Raw genomic sequence first — 23,931 nt, 5'->3', positions numbered from 1 at the left:
AAAATAAAGCCAGACTTCAACAAAACGCACATGGAGTTTTTCGGAGTGGTTAGTAATAAGATTGTAATTGAATTTTAACAAACAATGTGTCTATTTGGCTTTATACAATTGAACTAAGTATGAATTGGAGCCCTAGTAGTGGTGCTGATGATGAACTGGGACAGCGACGACCTTGTGGATTTGATGGTGCTGCTGAGGCTGCTGGTATCCCTTGATTGGTTCCCGGTGGACCTGAGCAACGAATCCACTCTTGCCATCGACCTGGTAGGTGACAGTGCGCTTGTAACCATCGGCATCGATCAGATAGTACTGGCCTTGAGTCTGATGATCCTTGCGCTCTTCCTTGCGTCCATGAACATCTCCGGTGTGATCATCATGGATGTCATAGTGGAATTCGTAGTGCACTGGTCCATGGTGTTCCTCCTCGTGGTGATGCTGCTGGCCGTGGTACTGAGGCATGGCAGCGATGGCTCCGAAGAAGGCCAACAGAACGACGAAGGTGATCTAGCGGTTCCGGATTGTAACATTAAAGTATTATATTTTAAAACAAATTTCAATTCTTCGGTCTTACCTTAGACATGTTTAGAGTTTCGAAGGAGGTTGATGATGTAAGTCAGAACAGAACTAATCGATGAATGATATTTGATTCACAAGAGACTCAAGCTTATATATAATTGACCATTGGTACTATATTCCGGACCAAAGTGAAGTTCCTTTATCGTTAGCACTTTCCTTTTTGAGGCGTGGTTCGTGATAAAGTTGAATGGATGAAATCCTTGTAGGTGAGCAAGTTTTGGAAATGAAAAAAAAAACTAGATCTGATTTTCGGCCAAAAAAGTGCACACACAATAAAACATCGTTGAGCCGAAAACTCGTTCTCAAGAATGGTACAAACACGAGCCAGAGATTACAATCGGGGGTGTGATTGAGATTTAATCTCAACTTCGTTGATCGATAATAAAAGGAAGTACAGATAAATGCAAGTAAAGATGAAGGCAATATGATATGTATTATCTATGATAAATCGTTGGAAATTCTTAACTCGGAATTTGGATTCATAGTTTTTTTTTATCCTGAAGCACAATATTAGGTCAGAAGAAACACGTGATTTGTGATTACTCTTTAATTTGGTATTTGGGTTTTTTGATTCAAAAAGAAGGTTTCGAAGTTAGTAATGAAAACATAATCGATACTCATCATTCAACAGTCTTTCTTAAAAACTATTCAACAGTTACAGTAATTCTTAAAACCTAATAGTGATAGCCGAACAAATCACTCGTGGCCGCTTCCAGAGTGTTAAAGGGTTGTTGAGGCTGTTGTGGCTGCACCACCGGAAGCATGGGCTGCTGGTAACCCTTGATCGGTGTCCGTTGAACTTGCGCAACGAAGCCGCTCTTGCTGTCCACTCGATAGGTGACGGTGCGTTTGAAGCCATCTGCATCGATCAGATAGTATTCGCCCTCGGTTTTGTCGTCCCCTCGTGTTTCCTTGTGTCCATGAACATCTCCGGTGTTTTCATCCCGAATGTCATAGTAGAAGTAATAGGAAGACGGGACATAGTTGGGTTCCTGTTGCAGGGCGTTGTAGTTTTGGGCAGCGCTGTAGTTCATCAGGGTGATGACTAGAGTGATGGTTACAATCTAGAAGAACATAAAAAAAGATAGTTAGAAAAAGTTGTTAACTTGAACTCTTCCAAATGATTTACTTTATGGAACATTTTGATACTCTTACGATGATGGCAAAGCCTTAGAATTGAATGCTACCATCCATCAAACGGCAGCCGAATTTATACCGATCAACATGTTAATGCATCCAAATCGTAAAAATGCACTCTGAACCTGCACCTCCTTCTGAACGGCGATGATAATTTTATTCATCAACTAAGATGATGACTTTATCGATGCACAACGCGCCTCAGCCTCATCAAATGTTGACAGACTTGATGTTTTGTCACCACATTTCGGTGATTGAACTCAATAGATTATCCATCCAATTGCTATCTGTTAGTAGAGGGCTTTCTGGGAGATGATCTTTGCCAGTTGTCACTGATCTAGTTTTAAGTAGATTTGTTGAACAGACCTTGACATGGGAAACCGATTAACGATAACCTTTTGAGGGGGCTTCAAAATAATTTTGAATTAAAATAAGGCAGCTTAATGCCTATTGATTAATTCATCAAACATTATGTACAGTGTATACACTGTAAAAGAAATCTTCAATCAACTTGCAACATGAGACTACATTTTGGATTTTCAAACTTCAGTGTAAAATATGAGATGATTTTTTTGATTCCTTTACTAGCGCATAGCATTTTAGTTTTTGAGGTTTTTGTATGGAAACCGAAATTTCATACATTATAATTCAGCCAGAAAGTTCAGACCTAGACCTTGAAATAAAATAGGCATCATTTAATAATTCCATTTGTCCATTTTTTTGTTTTTCAATTCAAAGTAATATATGGTAGATAAGGGTCGCCCATAGCTGTAGTAATTCAACAGTGTTGTATGCCTTTGATTCGTCTTAATTCTTAAACGGCTTATTTTAGAGTCGAAAAATAATTTTCCACTTTAACACCAGAAAGACCACACCAGTTAAAATGACTGGTTGGATACTTTGTTTGTTCAATATCTTTTAAAAAATTCGCTTTAAAAATTCGCAAAAAATACGACGTTTCATGAATTTTGAATCTCTACAAAACTGTGTATTTTTTATTTCACCAGCTCTTTTAATAAGCGAGAAAATGATGAACTTGCACTTCTAAATCTATTTTTTGTCATATACTTGTTACTATTAAAATTATCTTCGGGGGTATTTCATTTTGAAACCACGAAGTGAAATGAATTATCGGCGCACTCCGCCATATTGATAGACGTAGGTTTAGCTATCCCTCCCAACGTTTTTCTTTGTTTTAAAGCGTCCTGGCAATGTTTTCAACTAGCAAAATCATAACTTCAACACAAAAATGTTGACATAAAATAAGAAAAATGATTTAAAACTAATCTGGCATGTATAATTTTATCAATTTGCAATTGAAATCAAACCACTCGAGTCCCAGAATTCGTCGCAGTTTTGTGACTATAAAGAGTAAACCAATTTACAAAATTTGACATTGGACCGGTTCACTATCACTTATTTTTGCTGCTGAAAGTCGGACTCATAGAGATGGAACATTATTCATTTCCAAGTAATTTTGTTTATTTTGATCTCATTGGAGCTGAGAACTTGATGCGCGAAAACAATAATGCTTAAAGCCTATTTATATTAATAAGATACATGAATGAATTCAGCATTACTAACAACGCATTTTTTTTTATGATATAAAAACCTTTTTTGGCTATTTTATTCTATAGAAACTACGGTGCACGCTCAGAAATCTCGTACTTAACACATTTTATACGTTTTAAATAAAGGGTGATACGGTCAAAATTTGGTCAAAGGAAAACGCGTGTAAATCGGCGAAATCGTTTATTTAAAAAATCAAATTTAATTTTTTTTCAAGTTAATTAGTATAAAATTCAGGAAAAATATTCAATTAGGCTTCCGCTTTTCCAAATCCGAATTGCCGGGGTTTACGCTCAACCCCTGCCATCAGATTTTGTACAGCCACCTTGTCCAGCTTCTTCGCCGCAGAAAGCCAGTTTGCCTTGAACTGATGCTCGTCCTTAGCAGTTTTTTTTTTGGTCTGCTTTAGGTTCCGCTTGACAATAGCCCAGTATTTCTCAATTGGGCGGAGCTCTGGCGTGTGGGAGGGTTCTTGTCCTTGGGAACCACCTGCACGTTGTTGGCGACGTACCACTCCATGGCCTTTTTACCGTAATGGCAAGATGCCAAATCCGGCCAAAACAGTACGGAACAACCGTGTTTCTTCAGGAAAGGCAGCAGACGTTTATTCAAACACTCGCTTCTTTTCAAGCCACAGGTACAAATGGCTTACCAAACCAGATATTTCTTCGCGAACTTTGACAGTTTCATGTGCTTGAAAATATTTGCTACCTTTCCCCTTCCTTTTGCCGTATAAAACTCCTGCCCCGGAAGCTGCTTGTAGTCGGCTTTGACGTATGTAGGTTTCGTCGTCCATTACCACGCAGTCAAACTTCGTCAGCATCGTCGTGTACAGCCCCCGAGATCGCGCTTTGGCCGTCGTATTTTGTTTATTATCGCGATTTGGAGCCACTACCTTCTTGTAAGTCGATAGTCCCGCTCGTTTTTTAGCTCGATGCACGTTTGTAGACGATACACCCAGCTTATTTGCGGCATCTCGGAGAGAGAGGTTAGGGTTTCGCTTGAAACTACCGACAACTCTTTTTGTCGTCTCAGTGGTTTTCGGTTTTCGATTTCCCCCCTATCCAGACTTCCTGGCTGTCGACAAACGTTTCCCAAACACTTTAATTACATTTGTAACGGTTGATTTGGCAACTTTTAGCGATTTTGCCAGCTTTGCGTGCGAATAGCTCGAACTTTCGCGATGCGCGAGCAAAATTTTGATACGCTGCTCTTCTTCCTTGGACGACATTTTGACAACTAAAGAGTGAATTCCAAAATCAAAATAGGAGCAACATTCTACACACACACACCTTCAAGATGAGGGGTGTTCAGGTTTTTTAAATGCAAAATTAAAAGAAATACGTCAAGTTGATATAGACCAAATTTTGACCGTATCACCCTTTACTTCAAATTAAAAGAAATACGTCAAGTTGATATAGACCAAATTTTGACCGTATCACCCTTTACTTCTTCAATGATATTGTGCCTATGAAATCGGCCCTGCATATATTCTTCATATAAAAGTTTTAAAACTAGACATATGTTCGCTTATTTTTTATACATTTTTAGTGAATTTTCAGCTCAATGTGTTTTGTTATATTTGATGTTCAACAGTTTGAATGAAAAATAGCTGCAAATACATTTCACTGATTTTTTTACAATTTTTAGCAGCAACATATTAGAATAAGGGAGTATCCATAAATTACGTAACGCCCCTAGGGGGGGGAGGGGGTTAGCTCGAACGTTACGAATTGTGATATAGGGGAGGGGGGGAGGTATGCTCATCGTCACGTAACGATTTTTTCCTTAAAAATTTCAGTTTAATCGCAGCTTTTTTATGTCATGCAATTTTGGCAGAATGATATGCAAACCAAAATCAGTTTAAAATTTGTAAGCTTCAACATGATTGAAACTGGTTTGTAATCTTTCTTCTTTAAAGATTCTGAAATAGACTTCTTGAAAAGTGTATTAAATATCCGTGAAATAACCGTTGAAAAAACCCTATATTTAGGTACATTTATCCCCTAGAACTCAATTCAACCTTAAGACGTAAATTTTACTATTTTTTCTCAATTTATTCAAAATATGCAATTTTGATTCTTGCGACTAATATTACTTAGTGGAATGTATTTCGCATAACAAGTTAGGCTTCTTGAACAAATTAAAGTAAACAAGGTAGATCATCAGTTTACAAGCAAAGAGCAACTCATAACCAGACAATCAATTTACTTTATGAGAGAGTTATCATCAATGAGTACTAAGAAGCGATTTGGATAGATCGATATTAATTCCGTTTATGTTATAAATATATGTTGAATAAATATATGTTTTTATTATAAATATATGTTGAAATAATTTTTTACCTTAGAAGATGAGGGGGGGGGGGGTTATTATCAACGTTACGTAATTTTCATAGGGGGGTACGTCGAAGCGTTACAATTTGTGACATACGGGGGGGAGGGGGTCAAAAAATTGCAATTTTTGCGTTACGTAATTTATGGATGCCGCCTAATGGAACGATAATTTCATTTGAAATAACTTTTTTTTCGAAAACTTTTACCGCTCGAAAAAAAATCGAGTAGATCAAATGAACCATTCTAATACGCATTTCGAAAAGGGTGCCACATGGTTAAGAAAAGAAAGTTGACAAAACGCATGTTTGATTCTGCCTCCTTTTATATTTCTTTCTATTCAGTCTCATTACAAAAAAAATCATATAGCACAATTAAAAATGTTTATGTTCTTTGAATATGTGCGGTTTTTGTGTGAACTTGTGCTAAGAATGCCCTGATAAATGTCTGGATGAACGTTAAAAAATCTTTTCATGGGAGCCCAGCCAAGCAATCGTAGACCTACACTGAACCCAAAATCACACTTAAAATATACTTGAAGATTCACTTAAAAGTAAGAATTCAGTGAATTTGTTCTATTCAAGTGACTCATGTGCATTTCACTTGCCCCTCACTCAAATTTACAGTGAGTGAGTAAATATTCACTTACACGTCACTTGACTTTTTAAGTGACTGGCACTTGAATTCTACTGGATGTCCACTTACTTCTCTGCTCTCTTGACCGATCAATTAAAGTTCAAATGAATCTACGAATAGCGCATGTCAACAATGTTGGGATGGAACATGTTTATTGTGGTTTGATACCGAAACTTAAACGAGTTTTTTTTTGTGCTTGTAGACGCAGTAACAGAGATATTTTTAGTATTAAAACAATTGTATACTTCCAGAGCTCGTTGAAAATATCGTTTAGTTATTTGTTTGTTATAGAAGGTAAATTGTGATGAATTATTCGTAACCATGATATTAAATTATATTTTTCCATTATTTCTTCTTTTTAAAACCATCAATTCCTGGAGATACTATCCAATTACGGTTTTGTTGAGAACGTTCAAGCGCAATAAAATTAAAAGTAAGTATCATGAAATCAAGTGAATATTCGAAAAATATTAAAGTTATTTATTTCTAACTGCAGAAAACAGCAACTAAAATGTCCAGTCTGAGTGGAAAATGGATAGTTTTCTCAAGTCGGATAAATTATTTGTAATTAGGAAAAACTGTTATTTTTTATTTGAATCACAAATTTATACTGATAATTGAAATTCCGAAATTCCATTTGTAAACTCTCTTTACTAAAAGATATAAACTGACTGCGCATACATTTAAAATTCACTTTGCTATTATCTTAAAATTCACTTCGCTGCTCACTTGAAATTTACTTGAAGGTCACTTAAAATTCACATTAATTGACGAATGGACAAAATTCACTCCAATCGTCACTTACATTTTAAGTGAAAATTATTTTCAGTGTAGAGATGCCGGGTGTTATGTGAAGACCACAAATTCCAAGCAAGGGTTTCGGAGATGCGTACGAGTGTTCAAAATTTCCAACTTTGAACCTACTGTTTGGGAGGTGGACTGATACCTTTTAGATGACCTAAATTTAAAAATAAAAAACCTATATAAAGTGTGACTATTCGAACAAAAAAACCATTTGTAAATTTTTTATTTAAATCGGAGATTATCATGGAAAATTATCACAGCTTTTCCACGGTCTGAAAATACAATCAAATGTCTGTTATAAATATCTCAATCATTTTCACTCAAAGTCAGCACTGTCAGCAGCACAATAGTTGAAACTTGTTTGTATTTACTTTAAAAAATGTTAGAAATGCTCAATGTAGATTCCTATTCAATTGGCACTCTAGAATTCAACTCTATTTTTTCGCTAAAAAAAACAACAACTGTTGTATTTCATTTACAAACAACTCTATAAATACTAGAGATGTACCGAATAGTGGAAGATATTCGGCGAACGGCCGAATACCGAATATTGTCCTTTTCAACTATTCGGCCGAATATTAAGCGATTATTTCAATGCTTTCTATTTCTTCCATAACTAATTAACTTCGATTGATAGAGCAAAATATTTCTCAATTATTTCTAATTATTTTAAAATTTTGCCGTTTTATAACTATTAATTGAATTTTTAAAATTTAGAGAGGTTTGGAATGTTTTGCAATACTACTAACGGAACGTTTAAAAATATCATATAAATAGGTAGGGGAGAGTGGGGATACTTGATCCCCTTTTCTTATTTTCACCATATCTTTTTGGAAAAATTTGACAACTCGCCGCCTTTGACATTTTCTGACAGCTTGTAACTTCAAGTTTCTATGCTCCAAAAATTAGAACGATACTTGAACCCGTTGAAGAACTAGAAGCATTTTCGTAGGAGTAAAAAAATTGCGATTTTTCTGAAGTTAGGGGAGACTTGATCCCCTATTGAAGGAGACTTGATCTTTTATTCAGGAAGCCCTTATCCTTGTATAAAAATCAAACAAAACCCCAAGATAGAATGTTAATTGACTATTTTGGTCGTGTTTGTTCTCATTTCACAATTTATAGCAGACATAAGAAGAAAATTCTATCACTTTGTCTCAACGCTAACATCATTGCATATTTAAAGGCGCTATTTTTTATAATTTAGAAAAAAATTATTATTTTTGCTCTTTCCTTCAGACAATTGTTTGATAAATATTAGTTTTTGGATAAATATTAGTAATTTCGTAATCAGCAATCATAGCGATCAATTCTGAAGAAGAATATGCCGTTTGGAAGGGGGATCAATTGTACCCATAATCAACATTTTAGAAAACTTTTTCTGAAAAAAGTTGAGAGTTTTCCATTGCTTTGAAAATATGGCATTATGAAGTTCATTTTACGCTCGAACGATTGATACATTGGAACAAATATTTTTTTCATAATTTTCCCATGTAAGGAACATTTTAAAGTGATGAAAAAAGATCTTCAAGTTACATTTTGTGAAATTTTTCAAACAAAGTTTAATTACTCTAACAATTATTTTGTTAAAAAATTTTAAACTACAAGCATTGTTATTTTGCTCATTTTGGCACATTTTTCTAGAACATTTGATCTTTGTAAGACATTCCAGTTTCGAGATATAGCTAAGGAATCAAGTATCCCCAGGGATCAAGTATCCTCATTCTCCCCTAAGGTTTCGTATGTAGTAGAGTGTTAAAATCTTCATTTTCAATTTTTCCCGGGTTTCCAAGATTTCTCGTGAAAAGGGTCGTCAGATTTCCTGATTCCCGGGAACGCCTAAATGGCCGGCGAATGGACACTCTAATATGTAAATGAGGCGTCAACAAGTTCGACCACCACCCCGACTGGAACACTGAATTTGAAATGCATGTCATTTCGTCAAGTAATGACCAATTTCAACCTTTGATGATGCTTTAGATTGCAAAATCTTGAGATTTTTCAAATATTTGATTGTAGGTTACAGTTTGGAGACTAGTTTAGACGAAACTGTAGGGAAGATTTGAATTTCATGATCCCCTTTTCATGTGTACATAAACCCCAGTTTTTCGCTGAACAAAATACTTTTTCATTGAGGAACAATTTTTAACAAATTTCCAAAACGAATTTGGAATGGTTGTAACTTCCAAACCTAACTGCCAAACATTTTTATATATCAAAAACACATGTACCAAAGATTTCTAATGCATCCATAATGATAAATTTCAAAAAAATTACATTTTTTCTACGTTTTTAAGATTCGCTTGGCTGTATCTGTAGGGCTAATTTATCGCTTCTATAGTGATTTGATTAAAAAAAAAAAGAGGGATATTCAGTTTAGAGTGAAATGTGTTGATGTTGAAATTGCTAAGATTTGATAAATTTATTACCTGTCAAAGAAATTTTTGTTTCAAAAATAAAGATTCCAGGCATGCTTCGAAAAAAAATCATTTATTTGCGGAACAAATTTAACAAGATACGTAAATGTGACGGTTAGCCAGCCTTAAAACGTTTCATAAAACAGTTGAAATGCATAATAACTAGAACCGAAAATAGACTCTAAGTTTTGTTCCTTAGCCCCTGTGGTTATGCAATCAAACTGTTTTCCTCAACGAAAAAGTTTTTCGTTCAATAGGCGATGGAAGCGGTGCCGAATTTGGGTGATGGTTTCCCACTAGTGCAAGTGAGATGCAGCTTAAATTCCACTCAACTTTTAACAGATCAAATGGGTTTTTCTTAACCCTCATCCGCATTAGATTTCATTACCCTAAGCAGCACTAGGAGTGTCAATTTTCCACTACAAGCTCAAATCGTTATAACTTTTGGCGTGTTTTACCGATCTTAACAAAACTTATATCTATAGAAACCTTGTAGTGTCAGTAAAGTATGTTTAAAACATTATATAAAGCTAAAGCTACTGGTTTTCTCGTTATTTAGCATGAAAGAAAAAAAATCCGAAAAACATGGCTCAGGAAAACTACTGTAGTTCATATATTACACGTCCAAACAATATTTGCTTTATGCATATGAAAGCTGAAGTTAATGTCTACGTCAGGATGATGCCTCATTAACATTGATGAATATCGCCTTAAAAGTTAGCCCATTTTCAAGGGACCACCGTTATTGATGGAAAACTGGGTTTTCATGTTCCTCCAGAGAAAAATGTCTCAAAGTCCCCTAGAATCAGTTTAAGCATGCAGCGAATAACATTTCGCTGGTTTTAAATTTCCTATACAAATTTGAGTCACTCTAATGGTCATAAAAAAAATGCTCTGTTTTTGGAGAAAAGCATTTTTTAACAAGTTTACAAAACAATTTCCAAATTTATTTGGACGCAGGAAATCGCGAAAACGGTTTTGTTATTTTCTATTAATCTCGGGAGAAACTTTTTGAGCTCACAGAAATTTTCCAAAACTTTCTACAAATTACAGGAAACGTAGTTTAGATCACACAGGTAATTTTGGCAGTTGTTTTCCTGAGCGGTTTTTCTGTCTTCAAATTGACCTGTAATTCCAGCTGTTCAATACCGGACAAAATTGTCCTACAGGTGAAATGATTAAGTGTGTATTTAGATCAAGGTTCATTAATTGAATTCATCATCCCAGTTTTTAGCAAAACTTGACAATATCCTAATAGTTTTAAATTTTTCTCAACATTTCATCTTAAAATAGAAAAAAGAACTAAAGCCGCTTTTTTTCGATAAAGGTCTAACAAAAAATTTATTCTATTTGGTTTCAAACAATTGTACTATTAACGTATAATTCGGAACCCTAGTAGTGATGCTGATGGTGAACTGGGACAGCAACGACCTTGTGGATCTGATGGTGCTGCTGAGGCTGCTGGTATCCCTTGATTGGCTCCCGGTGGACCTGAGCAACGAATCCACTCTTGCCATCGACCTGGTAGGTGACAGTGCGCTTGTAACCATCGGCATCAATCAGATAGTACTGGCCCTGGGTCTGATGATCCTTGCGCTCTTCCTTGCGTCCATGAACATCTCCGGTGTGATCATCATGGATGTCATAGTGGAATTCGTAGTGCACTGGTCCATGATGTTCCTCCTCGTGATGATGCTGCTGGCCGTGGTACTGAGGCATGGCAGCGATGGCTCCAAAGAAGGCCAACAGAACGACAAAGGTGATCTAAGGGGATGATTGAAATTCAGTTCATGTATCCAAATGACGTCAATCTAAATAAATTTTACCTTAGACATTTTAGGATTTTTTTGGGATTGAGGTGTTGATTGAATGAAAACAAAACGGTTATTGATACTTCCTTCCTTCCGAATGCGACTTTATATAATTGGTGTTGGATGTTTTGTTAAAGGTGTTTTGTCGCTTGTTGGCTTTTTTTTATTGCCTTTCCTTTATTGAGTGAAGTGACTCTTAAAATGAGAGCAGCAATTTGGGAGACAGCAAAAAAAGTAATTTTCTTTCGATGGAGTGCAAATCTTGTTTATCAGGCTTTACTGAACCTGTTTAAGCATACTGGAAGCAATGGTTATAATTTGCTTGTTGCTTACTAGGATTCAACATTGTTTCTGATAATAAGTCGTTTTTGAATTCATTCACAACTTTTCTGAATTAATGATCCGTGGAATAAGAATCCTTTCAGTTTTTTTTCTTTCATGTGCTTGAAGAAAACCTCAAATAAGTTTGAGCTTGAGTTTGCAGAGTTGATCCTGACTAGCGACAAGGGGGAAAACATTCTGTTTCATTTACAACGATGGATAAACTCGTTCATAATCCTGTTTCCAACTGGATAAGTTCACAGTTGTTGTTTTTTTTGTGCTTACTCCAAACCGTTGCTCACCTATAATAAGCGAATTCATTCAACAAAAAGATAAACCACGCCCCAAAAAGGAAAGTGCTAACGGTAAGGAACCTACAATGGAATTCGGATCTTGTTAGTTCAATTATATAAACTCGAATTCTGTAGGAAGGAAGTATCAGTATCCGTTTTGTTTTCATTCAATCAACACTTCAATCACTAATTATTCTGAAAATGTCTAAGGTAAAAATTTGAACAAAAACTAAGTACCATCGTTTAACAAAAAATCACATATTTTTAAAAAAAATTTCAGATCACCTTCGTCGTTCTGTTGGCCTTCTTCGGAGCCATCGCTGCCATGCCTCAGTACCACGGCCAGCAGCATCATCACGAGGAAGAACACCATGGACCAGTACACTACGAATTCCACTATGACATCCATGATGATCACACCGGAGATGTTCATGGACGCAAGGAAGAGCGCAAGGATCATCAGACCCAGGGCCAGTACTATCTGATCGATGCCGATGGTTACAAGCGCACTGTCACCTACCAGGTCGATGGCAAGAGTGGATTCGTTGCTCAGGTCCACCGGGAGCCAATCAAGGGATACCAGCAGCCTCAGCAGCACCATCAGATCCACAAGGTCGTTGCTGTCCCAGTTCACCATCAGCATCACTACTAGGGTTCCGATTCATACTTAGTTCAATTGTATAAAGCCAAAAAGACTGTTTTTGTATAAATTCAATAATTTACTGTTGTAAGCATTTATTTGAGTGATTCACTTATCCGAACAGCTTTGTGAAAAGTCAAATGATTTTTTACATTCTAAAACTATTCGCAAAATATCCATTTCTGGGAAATATGACTTGTAGTTTGTTGGTGTTCCGCTGGCCTTAAATGTTATCCGATTAAGATGATACCGTCAAACGGGGCATTATTCAACAGCGGGGTTAGATGCAACATTTGTATACCACAGCACTGATGATACGGTTTAAATTTGGTCAATATCAACTTGACGTACAATTTTGCATTTAAAAAATCTGAACACCCCTCATTTTGAAGGTGTGTGTGTAGAATGTTGCTTCTATTTTGGTTTAGGAATTCACTCTTCAGTTGTCAAAATTCCGTCTAAGGAAGAAGAGCAGCGTATCAAAATTTTGCATCGCGAAAATCCGAGCTACTCGCACGCAAAGCTGGCAAAATCGCTAAAAGTTGCCAAATCAACCGTTACAAATGTAATTAAAGTGATTGGGTAACGTTTGTCGACAACCAGGAAGTCTGGATCGGGGGGAAATCGAAAACCGGAAGCTGCTGAGACGACAAAGAGAGTTGCCGATAGTTTCAAGCGAAACCCTAACCTCTCTCTCCGAGATGCCGCAAATAAGTTGGGTGTATCATCTACATCGAGCCAAAAAAAGAGCCGGACTTACAAGAAGGTAGTGACCCCAAATCGCGATGATAAACAAAGTGCGATCTCGGAGGCTGTACCCGACGATGCTGACGAAGTTTGACTGCGTGGTAATGGACGACGAAACCTACGTCAAAGCCGACTACAAGCAGCTTCAGGGACAGGAGTTTTATACGGCAAAAGGAAGGGGAAAGGAAGCAGATATTTTCGAGCACATGAAACTGTCAAAGTTCGCGAAGAAATGTCTGGTTTGGCAAGCCATCTGTACCTGTGGCTTGAAAAGCAGCATTTTCATAGCTTCCGAGACCGTCAACCATGAAATTTACGTGAAAGATTGTTTGAATAAACTTCTGCTGCCTTTCCTGAAGAAACACGGTTGTTCCGTACTGTTTTGGCCAGATTTGGCATCTTGCCATTATGTTTGAAAGGCCATGGAGTGGTACGCCGCCAACAACGTGCAGGTGGCCCCAACCCTTCCAACACGCCAGAGCCACACCCAATTGAGAAATACTGGGCTGGTCCAAAAAACTGCTAAGGACGAGCAGCAGTTCAAGACAAACTGGCTTTCTGCGGCGAAGAAGGTGGACAAGGTGGCTGTACAAAATCTGATGGCAGAGTTTAAGCGTATGGCCCGGCAATTCGGATTTGGAAAAGTGGAAGCCTAACTGAATATTTTTCCTGAATTTTATACTAATTAAACTTGAAAAAGAAATTTAATTTGATTTTTTTAAATAAACGATTTCAACGATTTACACGCGTTTTCCCTTGATCAAATTTTGACCGTATCACCCTTTATAGTTTTCAATTTTATATAACGTAATCGAGTTATCTTTTAATGAATACAATGGTATCAATGACACAATTTTACTGGTTTAATGATCCCCTGTTGGTGTAAAAACATTGTTCGAACAATCACCAATTTTTTTTAATAAGTATTTTTATAATTTAGTTACCTGCCTGGGGTAAGATGCATGATTGTTTTGCATCATGCATTCGTCAACATTAGAATTTCATTCATCCAAACATTTATTTTTATAATTTCAGTTAGTAGAATATTTTGAAGTTTTTGAAGTGTTCTTTAGATTTTTCATTAAAATCAAAGTTGGTTGAAATTTACCCCTTTTGCTAGATATTGTGAAAATCGCATGTTTAAAAAAAATCTAAAATTACTGAAGAAACTAATAATTTTTCTGACTAAGGTACACCGGGGCAAGTGAAAACGATTAAGTTTTCTCTGTTACAAATAAATTAAAAAATATTTGTTTTTCTAGAAGTTGTTGTTTTTGCCCAAACAAACAATCTGACATAGATAAACTAAACTTTCTTTAAATTATTCACTAGAAACACGGCACTTTTTGATTTTACACGAATTCAAGTACGTACAAGACATGAAAAGTGTGTTTTTGTTTTGCTTTTGGCTGCAAAAAAGGGCAATGAAATCCGATTTTTCGTTGAAAGGTGAGTGTTTGGAATTGATATTCAAGTGAAAGGATAAAATTTGTGATAATTTTTTCAGTACGCACTGGAAATAGTGAAGAAAAAAGTTCACTCTTGTCAACCCACACTGCGGGGTAAGTGCAAACGCACCTTTAAGCCATATAACATCAGCCATTTAAAAAAAATCATCTAAAAAATGGTTCAGCATTATATTAGAATGGTCAGAAGGAGTATCCAAAGTATTGTATCTGAAGCGGATATTCGAAATTCCGTAATGCTTTGGCAAATGAAGGTCTTTTGCTTAAAACAACAGTCAGCAAAAATGGAGTTCCAAAAAGTATTTAATATTGCAGAAAAACAGCATAAATATAACAAAGAGTTTATAAAACATACCGGAACGTGTATGTATTAAATCCGTTTTAGTAACGATACACTGACGCATCTTTGAATAAGTTTGGAAAAAGCATTGCGTTTGCACTTGCCCCCATAAACGGGGCAAGTGCAAACTTTGAAATTTTTTCACAAAAGTGCCGTTGCCATTTACCAACATTTTTTAATTTTTCACTTTCAACGGGAATTTGTTGAGAACTATTTTTAATGATGCAACGAACGATAATTGATAATTTTTGAAGATATACATATTTTTCTGGGACATGTGAAAGTTGAACTATGGTGAAAACCGTTTGCACTTGCCCCGGTGTACCTTATATCAGTTTGATGTCTCACTAACCTTAAAACTTTTTATGGAAAAAAGGTATGATTATCTGTGAACGTGAGTTTTTTAGATGCCATTGAAGTTGAAAAGTGTTGCATGTTGCCTCAGTAGATGGTATAAGATTCAATGTGTCGGAAATCTTAGTTACTTAACATTTGGAAGATTCAATATATATTTTTTTTTGTTTCGATTATAGTCGTTTTACCATCTTTATGGCATTCGCGACTTTATCAACGTTACAGTTGGCGGATCGTTGTTGAAAAACTTATCCGGTACAACTGTGTTCGATGTTTACTCTTGGGCTCGAACTCACGGATATCGGCTCAGGAGACAACAGACTTGCCAACTGAGCTATATCACAAGCCCAGAAGATTCAATATGTTTTATGAAGCTGTTTCAGAAAGAAAAAAGTCAGAAAAAAACTATTTAATTTTTAAAACACTATAAGTGTTTAGCTTCTGACAACATTGCTATATTAAGTGTATCATTGATTTTTGAAATAGAATAGAATACATCCACAGACATCTATCCGTCGATGTTTAATGATGTTGGAGTCCTTCCGGTAGAAAACAATTTTATTTAAAAAAAATAGAAATCTAACTTCGGCTGCTTTACTAAATTTCATTTCTCATTGAACCGTTTTTCTTAACCTAAATTTTAGATTTTTTTGTTCATTTACTTGATTATCATTTTCATAGAACATACTTGGTCTCTCAAAAATCCCAGTTCCTCAGTATAAGGAGTGTATCGAAAATAAGTTATAAACACATTTTTTTTTCATTGCTAATATTCTCGGACTTTCGACTTGACGCGTTTCTTTGGTTTTGTACAGCTGATTGATCACACTTCTTGGCCGCAGCATTCCATTTTTCCTTGAAAACCGCCATGGTCCTGTTGGCCTTACCATCCTTCTTGAAAACTCTCTTGACGATAGCTCAATATCGTTCTATGGCGCGAAGCTGGGGGCAGTTTGGTGGGTTAATATCTTTCTCAACGAAATCTACATCGATACCGTCAAACTATCTCAGAGTGGATATAGCACAGTGGGCTAACGCCAAATCCTTCCAGAACAACGGTGAAGTCGTATGTTTCTTATATAATGGCAGCAACCTTTTCTGCAAACACTCCTTTTGGTAGATATCGGCATTTATTGTTCTTTTTGTAAAGAAACTCGCCGACATCAATCCGCAGGAGCAAATTGCCTGCCACACAAGCACTGACCAAATTTTTCCTCCTCAATCGACTTCTCGTGGTCACTCACATCCTCCCCAATAGCTGCAGTATAGAATTGTGGTCCCGGAAGAGTACTGGAATCCTCTTTTACATAAGTTTCATCGTCCATGAGAATGCACGCATCTGGCTTCTGCAAAATCCGATGATACAGCTTCCGGGCTCTGGTTTTGGCTCGTGATTTTTGTTCAGCCGTTTGTTTGAACACTTTCTGCTTCTTGTATGTCTTCAGGTTGTTCCGCTTTTTGATCCGCTGTACCATTCCGATCGATATCCCAGCTTTTTTCGCCAAATCCCGTATGGACATCGATCGGTTCCGGTTGATGAGGTTGATCACCTTACGGTCCAGATTTTGGTCGGATGGTCCTGGTTTTCTGCCTCTTCCTGGCAAATCATCGAACGTGTAGTGTTCCCCAAACTTGTGGATGATGGATTTTACGTTCGCCGGATAAATGCCGAAACGTTTCGCCACTTCATTCATCGAGATGCCCTCCTCTCGCATCCAAGTGTCCAACCCACGAATTTTGTCTTCTTTTGTTAATTCGCGACATTTTGGGAGAAACGAATGTTTCAAACGTAAACAAAACGCTGGTTCATTCTTGACAGATCAAGATACCAGCGTTTTAACATACAGGTGAGCACAGTTGTGCGCGTTCACGCGTTAGTAAGTAGAAGGCCCAAATATGTTTATAGTTAATTTTCGCTACACTCCTTATTGGAATGATGATTAGAATGTTTAGAATGTTCGTGAATTCCGTGTGATCTTATATTTTCCAAATCTGATGCATTTTCGGTTATTTTATGATAATTTCGATTATCATTATCAATTATTACATTTAATGATTGTACAAGTTTTTCAAAAAACCAATCTGATTGCAAAAATCAATGTGTGTAAATAAATTTTATAGCAATTTTTTTATTTTGAACGGGTTTAACTTTTAAGTTTAAAGGACCCAAACAACCCAGAGGTTTTGAATCCTTTAAAAATAAAAACAAATCTAGCGCTTTTTTCAAACTCAAGAAAGAAAGCGGTAGAGAAGAGTTTAACTTAAAAAAAATCTTCTGAAAATCTTCCATTTATTTTTATTGTTTTTTTTTAATATACAGTACTGGAAATTTAAAAAAGTAAATAGAAGTATACAGTGCAGTACTTCAAAATTTTCAAACAAATTCAGCTAATGCTGCCATGGTTTTCATACGGTTTTAAAAAAAATTGGACTTGAAATCGTGAGTTTGGGTTGTTTTTGGAAATAATTTCTTTGCTATTTTCATTTTAATCTATGTATATTTCAGTTACCTGCAAATCACCTTGGGAAATAAAAAAGTAAACAGTTTAGTCCAACTAAAATGTTGCTTTAAGAAATTTTCTCAATCGAGATTTTTTTAAGTCAAACCCCCTTTTTGGTCATTACAATCTAGGGGAGAAAGACTGAAATTCGCTGTTTCGTTTTCTGTATCGTTATTTTACTGTTTGGCAAAAAACCAGCAATTGTTGAAAAGATTTGTTATCGTTCAAATTTTAACTTGAGATGATCAGTTTCGTGTATCGAGTCATGTAACACAGTTGTTTAGGTGCTACATTTAAGTATTCTAAGTTATTTGCTGCAAATTTAATAGTACACATTGAAATCGAATACACCTGCTAGATTATCCAATATCAGTCTGTCAACTCTGTCGTAAATATAAACTTGAACCATGGCCGTAGGAACGGGGGGTAGGGGGGTGGGGATTCGAACTCAAAACTATAAATTCTTAATCAAATTTTGATAAATAACTAAAGTGACTCTGGAGTAACAATCTCGACTCTAAACTAAGACCAAAACTTAAAAATCTTATCTCAGGTCAATAATTCTACTACAGATTTTCCAAAAATTTTTCACTTGTTGATAGATATTTAAAGACTCAACTCAAAAACGCTATCAAAAGTTATTAACAAAAGAATTTGATACATTCATTTTGGGTACAGTTCTTAGTCCCAAATATCAAATTTTCAAGAAGATTGGGGGTTATCTAATTGCCCGTATTTTACTGGGATGTTTTAACTTTATTTGCAAAATCAAAAAAAAATTAAATTGAGTGATAAAAATTTTGTATTTTGCGTCCAAAACCACTTTTTTTAAACAAAGTTTTTAAATAAACTGCCTGATGTTTTTCGATGAAAAAACAACTTTTCGAGTTTTGGAAGAGTAGGCGGCTGTCAAACGAAGAGCATGTGTTTTTGTTTGCTCTGAAAAATTAAAATCTTATGTTTCAAAATAAAGTGATTGAAGTGAATACCATTGGAATATTGTGAACTTAAAGTGCTGAGAGTGTTTCGGGTCACGGAAATCAGATCTATGGGCAAGGCTTATGGATAAGTTACTCCATGTTCACCTGGTTGAAATTCGTATCCTGCTTCCCAAAAACGGATGAATGAAACGAGGGGTTGTGGTTCCATTTTTGCACATTTAGTGAAAAGTTTTTGTTAGTCCAAATCCTTGGATGCTACTTAATGAAGACATCAAGTTGGAAGCATGAATATTAAAATTGCTATACTATTTTGTTGTTTTCAAAATAAACTGGTGAACATAATGCTGGTGTAGGAAAAAAATATGTTTGGACGTTTGGTATAGCAATTTCCGCATGCTGCGACCAGTCAAACCCTTTAAATATTCCCGATGCCTTTTATGGTTGGAAGATAAGTATCCTTTTCAAATGGTAAAAAGGTAAGATGTTTAAAATGTTTTATATTATTGTATTTAAAATAGCTTAACTCTATTCAAGGGGATTCGTGGGGGGTTGGATAGGTCACCAAGCGAACGAAAGACTGATATACAATGGATTGTGGGTTCAAGCCAGCCGGAGTATCTCGGCAAATATGGAATCATGAGAAGGATACTGGTTCCTTTTCATAATTCTAAATTTGTTTCGAACAGTCGGAAGAGAGTTTGGTGAGTCAAACCTGTCCCAAACCAGTGGTAACGGACCCCTTGATTACACTGCAAATATTGTTGGTGAGTTAAGCATGGACAATATTTGAACGTGTGATCGAGACTTCCCGTACCGACTCGGGTCGAAAGACCTATCAGCCACTGGTGGGTTTAACTACATACATACATACATACAAAAAACAACTTTTCGAGTTTTCTTCTTCTTGGTTTTAATTGAAGAATTCCTTTATTTGGCAAGATATTTCCAGATTTTGAATTGTAAATTTTGGAATTGAATGCCCGCATTTTGCAAGATTTTTAGATAAAATAGCCCGGATTTGCCCTGCCGAATAAGTGCCGAAAATATCTGGTGAGCTTAGGTTTGAATCATTTCCGACGTTCTGATTCCAAGTTTTTTTTTAAATTAAGGGCCTTTTTACATAAGACGAGTCACGAGTCATTCTACTCGAGTGAGCCTTTTTGGTATTACTGTAGTCGAGTCCAGTCGAATTTCAGTCGAGTAGCTCGATTCACTGGTAGAAATAACTTTTAACTAGTACGAATAAATCATTGAAGAAAAATTGCATATAAAAAATCAACGATTCAAAATTCAAATAAGAGATTCCTGGTTAAGGATTTTTTCTGTTCTGTTTATAAATATTGGGATTTCGTTTGAAATTTATATTCAGAAATTGATTTCAAATAAGGAATTCAAAACTTTTGTTCAGGTTTACAATGCAGAATTCAGATTTGGAATTAAAATTCAAAATTGCCCTAAACAAAACACAAATAAGATCTGAATTCATTTTCAAATTTGCGTTCTTCCAGGATTTTAATGATGAAATAATTTATTATTAATGATAATTTATCCCGAGGAACAGTCTAAAACATCTGTAGAGCGTTTTTAGACTCACTGGTACATTTATTAAAACTTATTAATATTTTTAAGCCTGTAAATTAACATCATATAATTACTCTAAATAGGAGATCACACCAGAATTGAGGTTAGGTCATAACTGTCCCTGCAGGAGCGCTAAAACCTACCAACCCTTACTGAATTGTAAGTAAACTTAAATATAAACTTAAAGATAATGATAATGATAAAGAACATTATCTTCGGCATACTTCGGCATATCACCACAGCATAGTGCTTCATAGACAGAAGATGATACCCCGTCCTGGATATCTGGAGGCGCCCTTTTGCCACACTTAAAGTCAATTTGCATTGAATGAAGCCTCAATTATGTGAAAATAATTGAGTATTTGAACACAGTGTTAATTTTTTCATAAAACAGCCTTTTTTGGAAAGTTAACTGAATTTTTATTTTTTTGATGGACATTTCAACAGTCCTGAAATATTTGCAAAAAGATGAGTAAAAAAAACATTCCAGAAATAAACTCAGTTCTGTGTTAAGAATATTGAAATGTTCAATTGGTACAAATGGATAAAATTTGATGTGATATAGAAATTTAATCAACTATTTAATATTTATCAACAATTTATTCTATTTGGTTTCAAACAATTGTACTAAGTCTGGATCGGAACTCTAGTAGTGATGCTGATGGTGAACTGGGACAGCAACGACCTTGTGGATTTGATGGTGCTGCTGAGGCTGCTGGTATCCCTTGATTGGCTCCCGGTGGACCTGAGCAACGAATCCGCTCTTGCCATCGACCTGGTAGGTGACAGTGCGCTTGTAACCATCGGCATCGATCAAGTAGTATTCGCCCTGGGTCTGATGATCCTTACGGGATTCCTTGCGTCCATGAACATCTCCGGTGTGATCATCATGGATGTCATAGTGGAATTCGTAGTGTACTGGTCCATGGTGTTCTTCCTCGTGATGATGTTGCTGGCCGTGGTACTGAGGCATGGCAGCAATGGCTCCGAAGAAGGCCAACAGAACGATGAAGGTGATCTGCGGGGTAATTTAATACGAATTTAGTTTTTTTTTTGTATAAAGCTTGAGAAAAATTTTATGTTTTACCTTAGACATGTTTGAAAAGGTGAGAATAAAATGTTATTCAAAATAAATCTAGAAGTCGAATGATACTTCCTCTATACCGGTACAGAGCTTTTATAATTGCGATTTTGTTCTACAAAAACAACACATTTTTTGACACGCCTAAACTGAATTGTACTGACCCAGCACTTTCCTTTTTGGGGCGTGGTTCGACCAAAGTTGGACCTTATTATTGGGGAACAACATTTTGGAAGGAACCAAAGTTTGTATCCGAAATGCATTCACTTTCGTCGTAAAACCTGTTCGGACAGTGCCAAAGAAAGGATACAACTCGTTATTCGTTGTACCGGACGGACGATTGACTTCCAGTCCAGCGTTGTTTCAGGTTTGCTTCGTCCATGACCTTGACTGATTACCTGAACAGATCAATTATCTTGCTTATGCCGTGGGGGCAGATCAATCACTGTGATAGCTTATCATGTTCGCAATAAAATATGTAGATTGATCGATTAATCTGGTTGATTCGAGAAATCTTACGTTTGTTCTGAGTTATCAATCTGATAATTTTTATTGTCAGCAACTAGATTATCATGCTATTTTTAGAATTATGTATGTATGTTCATCATAGCATAGAAAACCGGACTGGTCAGTATGATAAAAAAAATGAAACACGTGCCGTGGCTGAAAACAAAACGTTTTATATGCGAATCATATAAACAACCCTCAAGCGTTAATCAGCTGTGGTGCAAACCGATAGAGAAATATTTGTTTGTACATCGTCTCTGCGGTTATATTCCGAGACCGTAGAACCAAAAATTCCAACCAAAGCAATCCAAACGAAAAATTAAATACACTCGAATTAAGTTAATCTTATAAATTTGAAGTTTTAAAACAAGCTTACTTGATATTGATAATTGAAATTGTACTAAATAGTGGTACTCGGCCAATGGACGAATACCAAATATTGCACCTTTGCTACTATTTGGTGAAATGATTGTTCGACTGAATATTCGGTCGAATATTTTGCAAATTTATGCTTTCGCATAAACTTGGATTCGGCTGACTGTCAAATCGTAGTAAATAGTTAGAAGTGATAAATTTAAATACGATATAATCTGTCAAACAGTAACATTTTCCACAATAACCTGAAGTCATAGCAAATAATTCTTGGTGTAGGAAACGGATACGAGTTTCTACACAAACTCATTAATGTCTGCTATTGTATAAATTGTAAAAAAAAAGATTCGCTTTATTCGGTTCATTTCTATTAATAATCAATTTCTTCCGCTAGATATAATTTCAAAATAGCAGAAAAAATGTGTACGGCAGATAAATCACTCTTTTTTTCTATTTAAGCAACAACTTAAAACAAGCAAGAGAATTTGCAAGATCCAATTTATCTTATAAAATTTATTTTACTTATTCAATACATCACATTTATTTTACAAGGATAAAATATTCAACAGAAAATGCATGAAAAATGTCTAAACTAAAAAGATCAGAATACGGATTGAGACATGCACATTATGATAAATTATTCAGATTTTTAATATAAACATAAAATCGAAAAATATATTTAGTACTAAGGCTAAAAATATAAATCAATATAATGTTCCGCTAAGAATTGGTATTCTAGCTCCAGGTTACAAAATTGATATAGGAATTCAAAATTCAGATTCTAATTCAAGAATCTTAATAAGAAATCAGTTTAAAAATCAATCCAATGGTGATAACTTATCTTTAAAATATAATAGAAATATTTGAACGGAGATTTCAAAATATGGTTTACTTTGATAAGTGGGAAGTATGGTTTATTTTGATTGATTATTTTCGGGGATTTAGGTAATGCTAATTTGCTGTTTTTTTACGTTTCGGCCTACTGAACTTTAGCCATCTTCAGAAAATAACACAAGGCAATACAAGTTCTTTTTTCTGAAGATGGCTGAAGTTCAGTAGGCCGAAACGTTGAAAACAGCAGTTTTAATTTAGTCTTACATAAATCACCGAAAAATATCAATCTAAGAAAACCATAGAAAAGTGTGGTGATCAAAACCTAACAACAAAGTTGGGAAGTGTCAAGTGATTTTTGAGAATGATTAAATTCATTGACCAAAATGTTTGGGCAACATTTGCGCAATCTCTTTTGCACACTCTAAATCAAGGCTATTGTTGTTGATGTTCTTCATTTCCTATGGCTCACCTTTCAAAAATTATTCGAAAGTTTTGCAGATTTTCCTGCAAGAAAACTTTTTGACTTTTTATTACTTCACCACATTTTCGCAGAATAGTAAGATTCCATATTCAACAAAAATATGGCATCAACTTCGAAAAACCTTGTTCATACACAGTTAGAAAAAACCACGTAGCATTACATGCAAGAACATGGATAAAAAGAAATCGG

General features: G+C 35.6%; 5 protein-coding genes across 5 annotated transcripts; 1 reads left to right on the top strand and 4 right to left on the bottom strand.

The window, feature by feature from the left end:
• Nucleotides 1-67: 67 nt before the first annotated feature.
• On the bottom strand, nt 68-697 carry LOC129749359 (pupal cuticle protein Edg-84A-like). The gene is made up of 2 exons (XM_055744320.1): nt 572-697; nt 68-504 (listed from the first exon to the last, which is right to left on the bottom strand). The coding sequence occupies exons 1-2, from the start codon at nt 578-580 to the stop codon at nt 133-135; spliced, it is 381 nt and encodes a 126-aa protein (XP_055600295.1). The 5' UTR covers nt 581-697; the 3' UTR covers nt 68-132.
• A 553-nt stretch (nt 698-1,250) lies between these two features.
• LOC129742226 (larval cuticle protein A2B-like) lies at nt 1,251-1,717 on the bottom strand. Its single transcript, XM_055734099.1, has 2 exons — nt 1,706-1,717; nt 1,251-1,640 (listed from the first exon to the last, which is right to left on the bottom strand). The coding sequence occupies exons 1-2, from the start codon at nt 1,715-1,717 to the stop codon at nt 1,251-1,253; spliced, it is 402 nt and encodes a 133-aa protein (XP_055590074.1).
• Nucleotides 1,718-10,797: 9,080 nt separating this feature from the next.
• Nucleotides 10,798-11,451, bottom strand: LOC129749481 (pupal cuticle protein Edg-84A-like). The gene is made up of 2 exons (XM_055744458.1): nt 11,299-11,451; nt 10,798-11,236 (listed from the first exon to the last, which is right to left on the bottom strand). Exons 1-2 carry the CDS (start codon nt 11,305-11,307, stop codon nt 10,865-10,867), a joined length of 381 nt encoding a protein of 126 aa, XP_055600433.1. The 5' UTR covers nt 11,308-11,451; the 3' UTR covers nt 10,798-10,864.
• Nucleotides 11,452-12,015: 564 nt separating this feature from the next.
• LOC129749536 (pupal cuticle protein Edg-84A-like) lies at nt 12,016-12,631 on the top strand. Its single transcript, XM_055744513.1, has 2 exons — nt 12,016-12,107; nt 12,178-12,631. Exons 1-2 carry the CDS (start codon nt 12,099-12,101, stop codon nt 12,547-12,549), a joined length of 381 nt encoding a protein of 126 aa, XP_055600488.1. The 5' UTR covers nt 12,016-12,098; the 3' UTR covers nt 12,550-12,631.
• Nucleotides 12,632-21,047: 8,416 nt separating this feature from the next.
• On the bottom strand, nt 21,048-21,704 carry LOC129749414 (pupal cuticle protein Edg-84A-like). Its single transcript, XM_055744390.1, has 2 exons — nt 21,555-21,704; nt 21,048-21,485 (listed from the first exon to the last, which is right to left on the bottom strand). Exons 1-2 carry the CDS (start codon nt 21,561-21,563, stop codon nt 21,114-21,116), a joined length of 381 nt encoding a protein of 126 aa, XP_055600365.1. The 5' UTR covers nt 21,564-21,704; the 3' UTR covers nt 21,048-21,113.
• Nucleotides 21,705-23,931: the final 2,227 nt, after the last annotated feature.

The sequence above is a fragment of the Uranotaenia lowii genome, chromosome 2, assembly GCF_029784155.1.
Source record: "Uranotaenia lowii strain MFRU-FL chromosome 2, ASM2978415v1, whole genome shotgun sequence".
Lineage (NCBI taxonomy): Eukaryota > Metazoa > Arthropoda > Insecta > Diptera > Culicidae > Uranotaenia > Uranotaenia lowii.
Note: the sequence above shows the minus strand (reverse complement) of the source record. Positions and strands in the feature narration are given on the sequence as shown.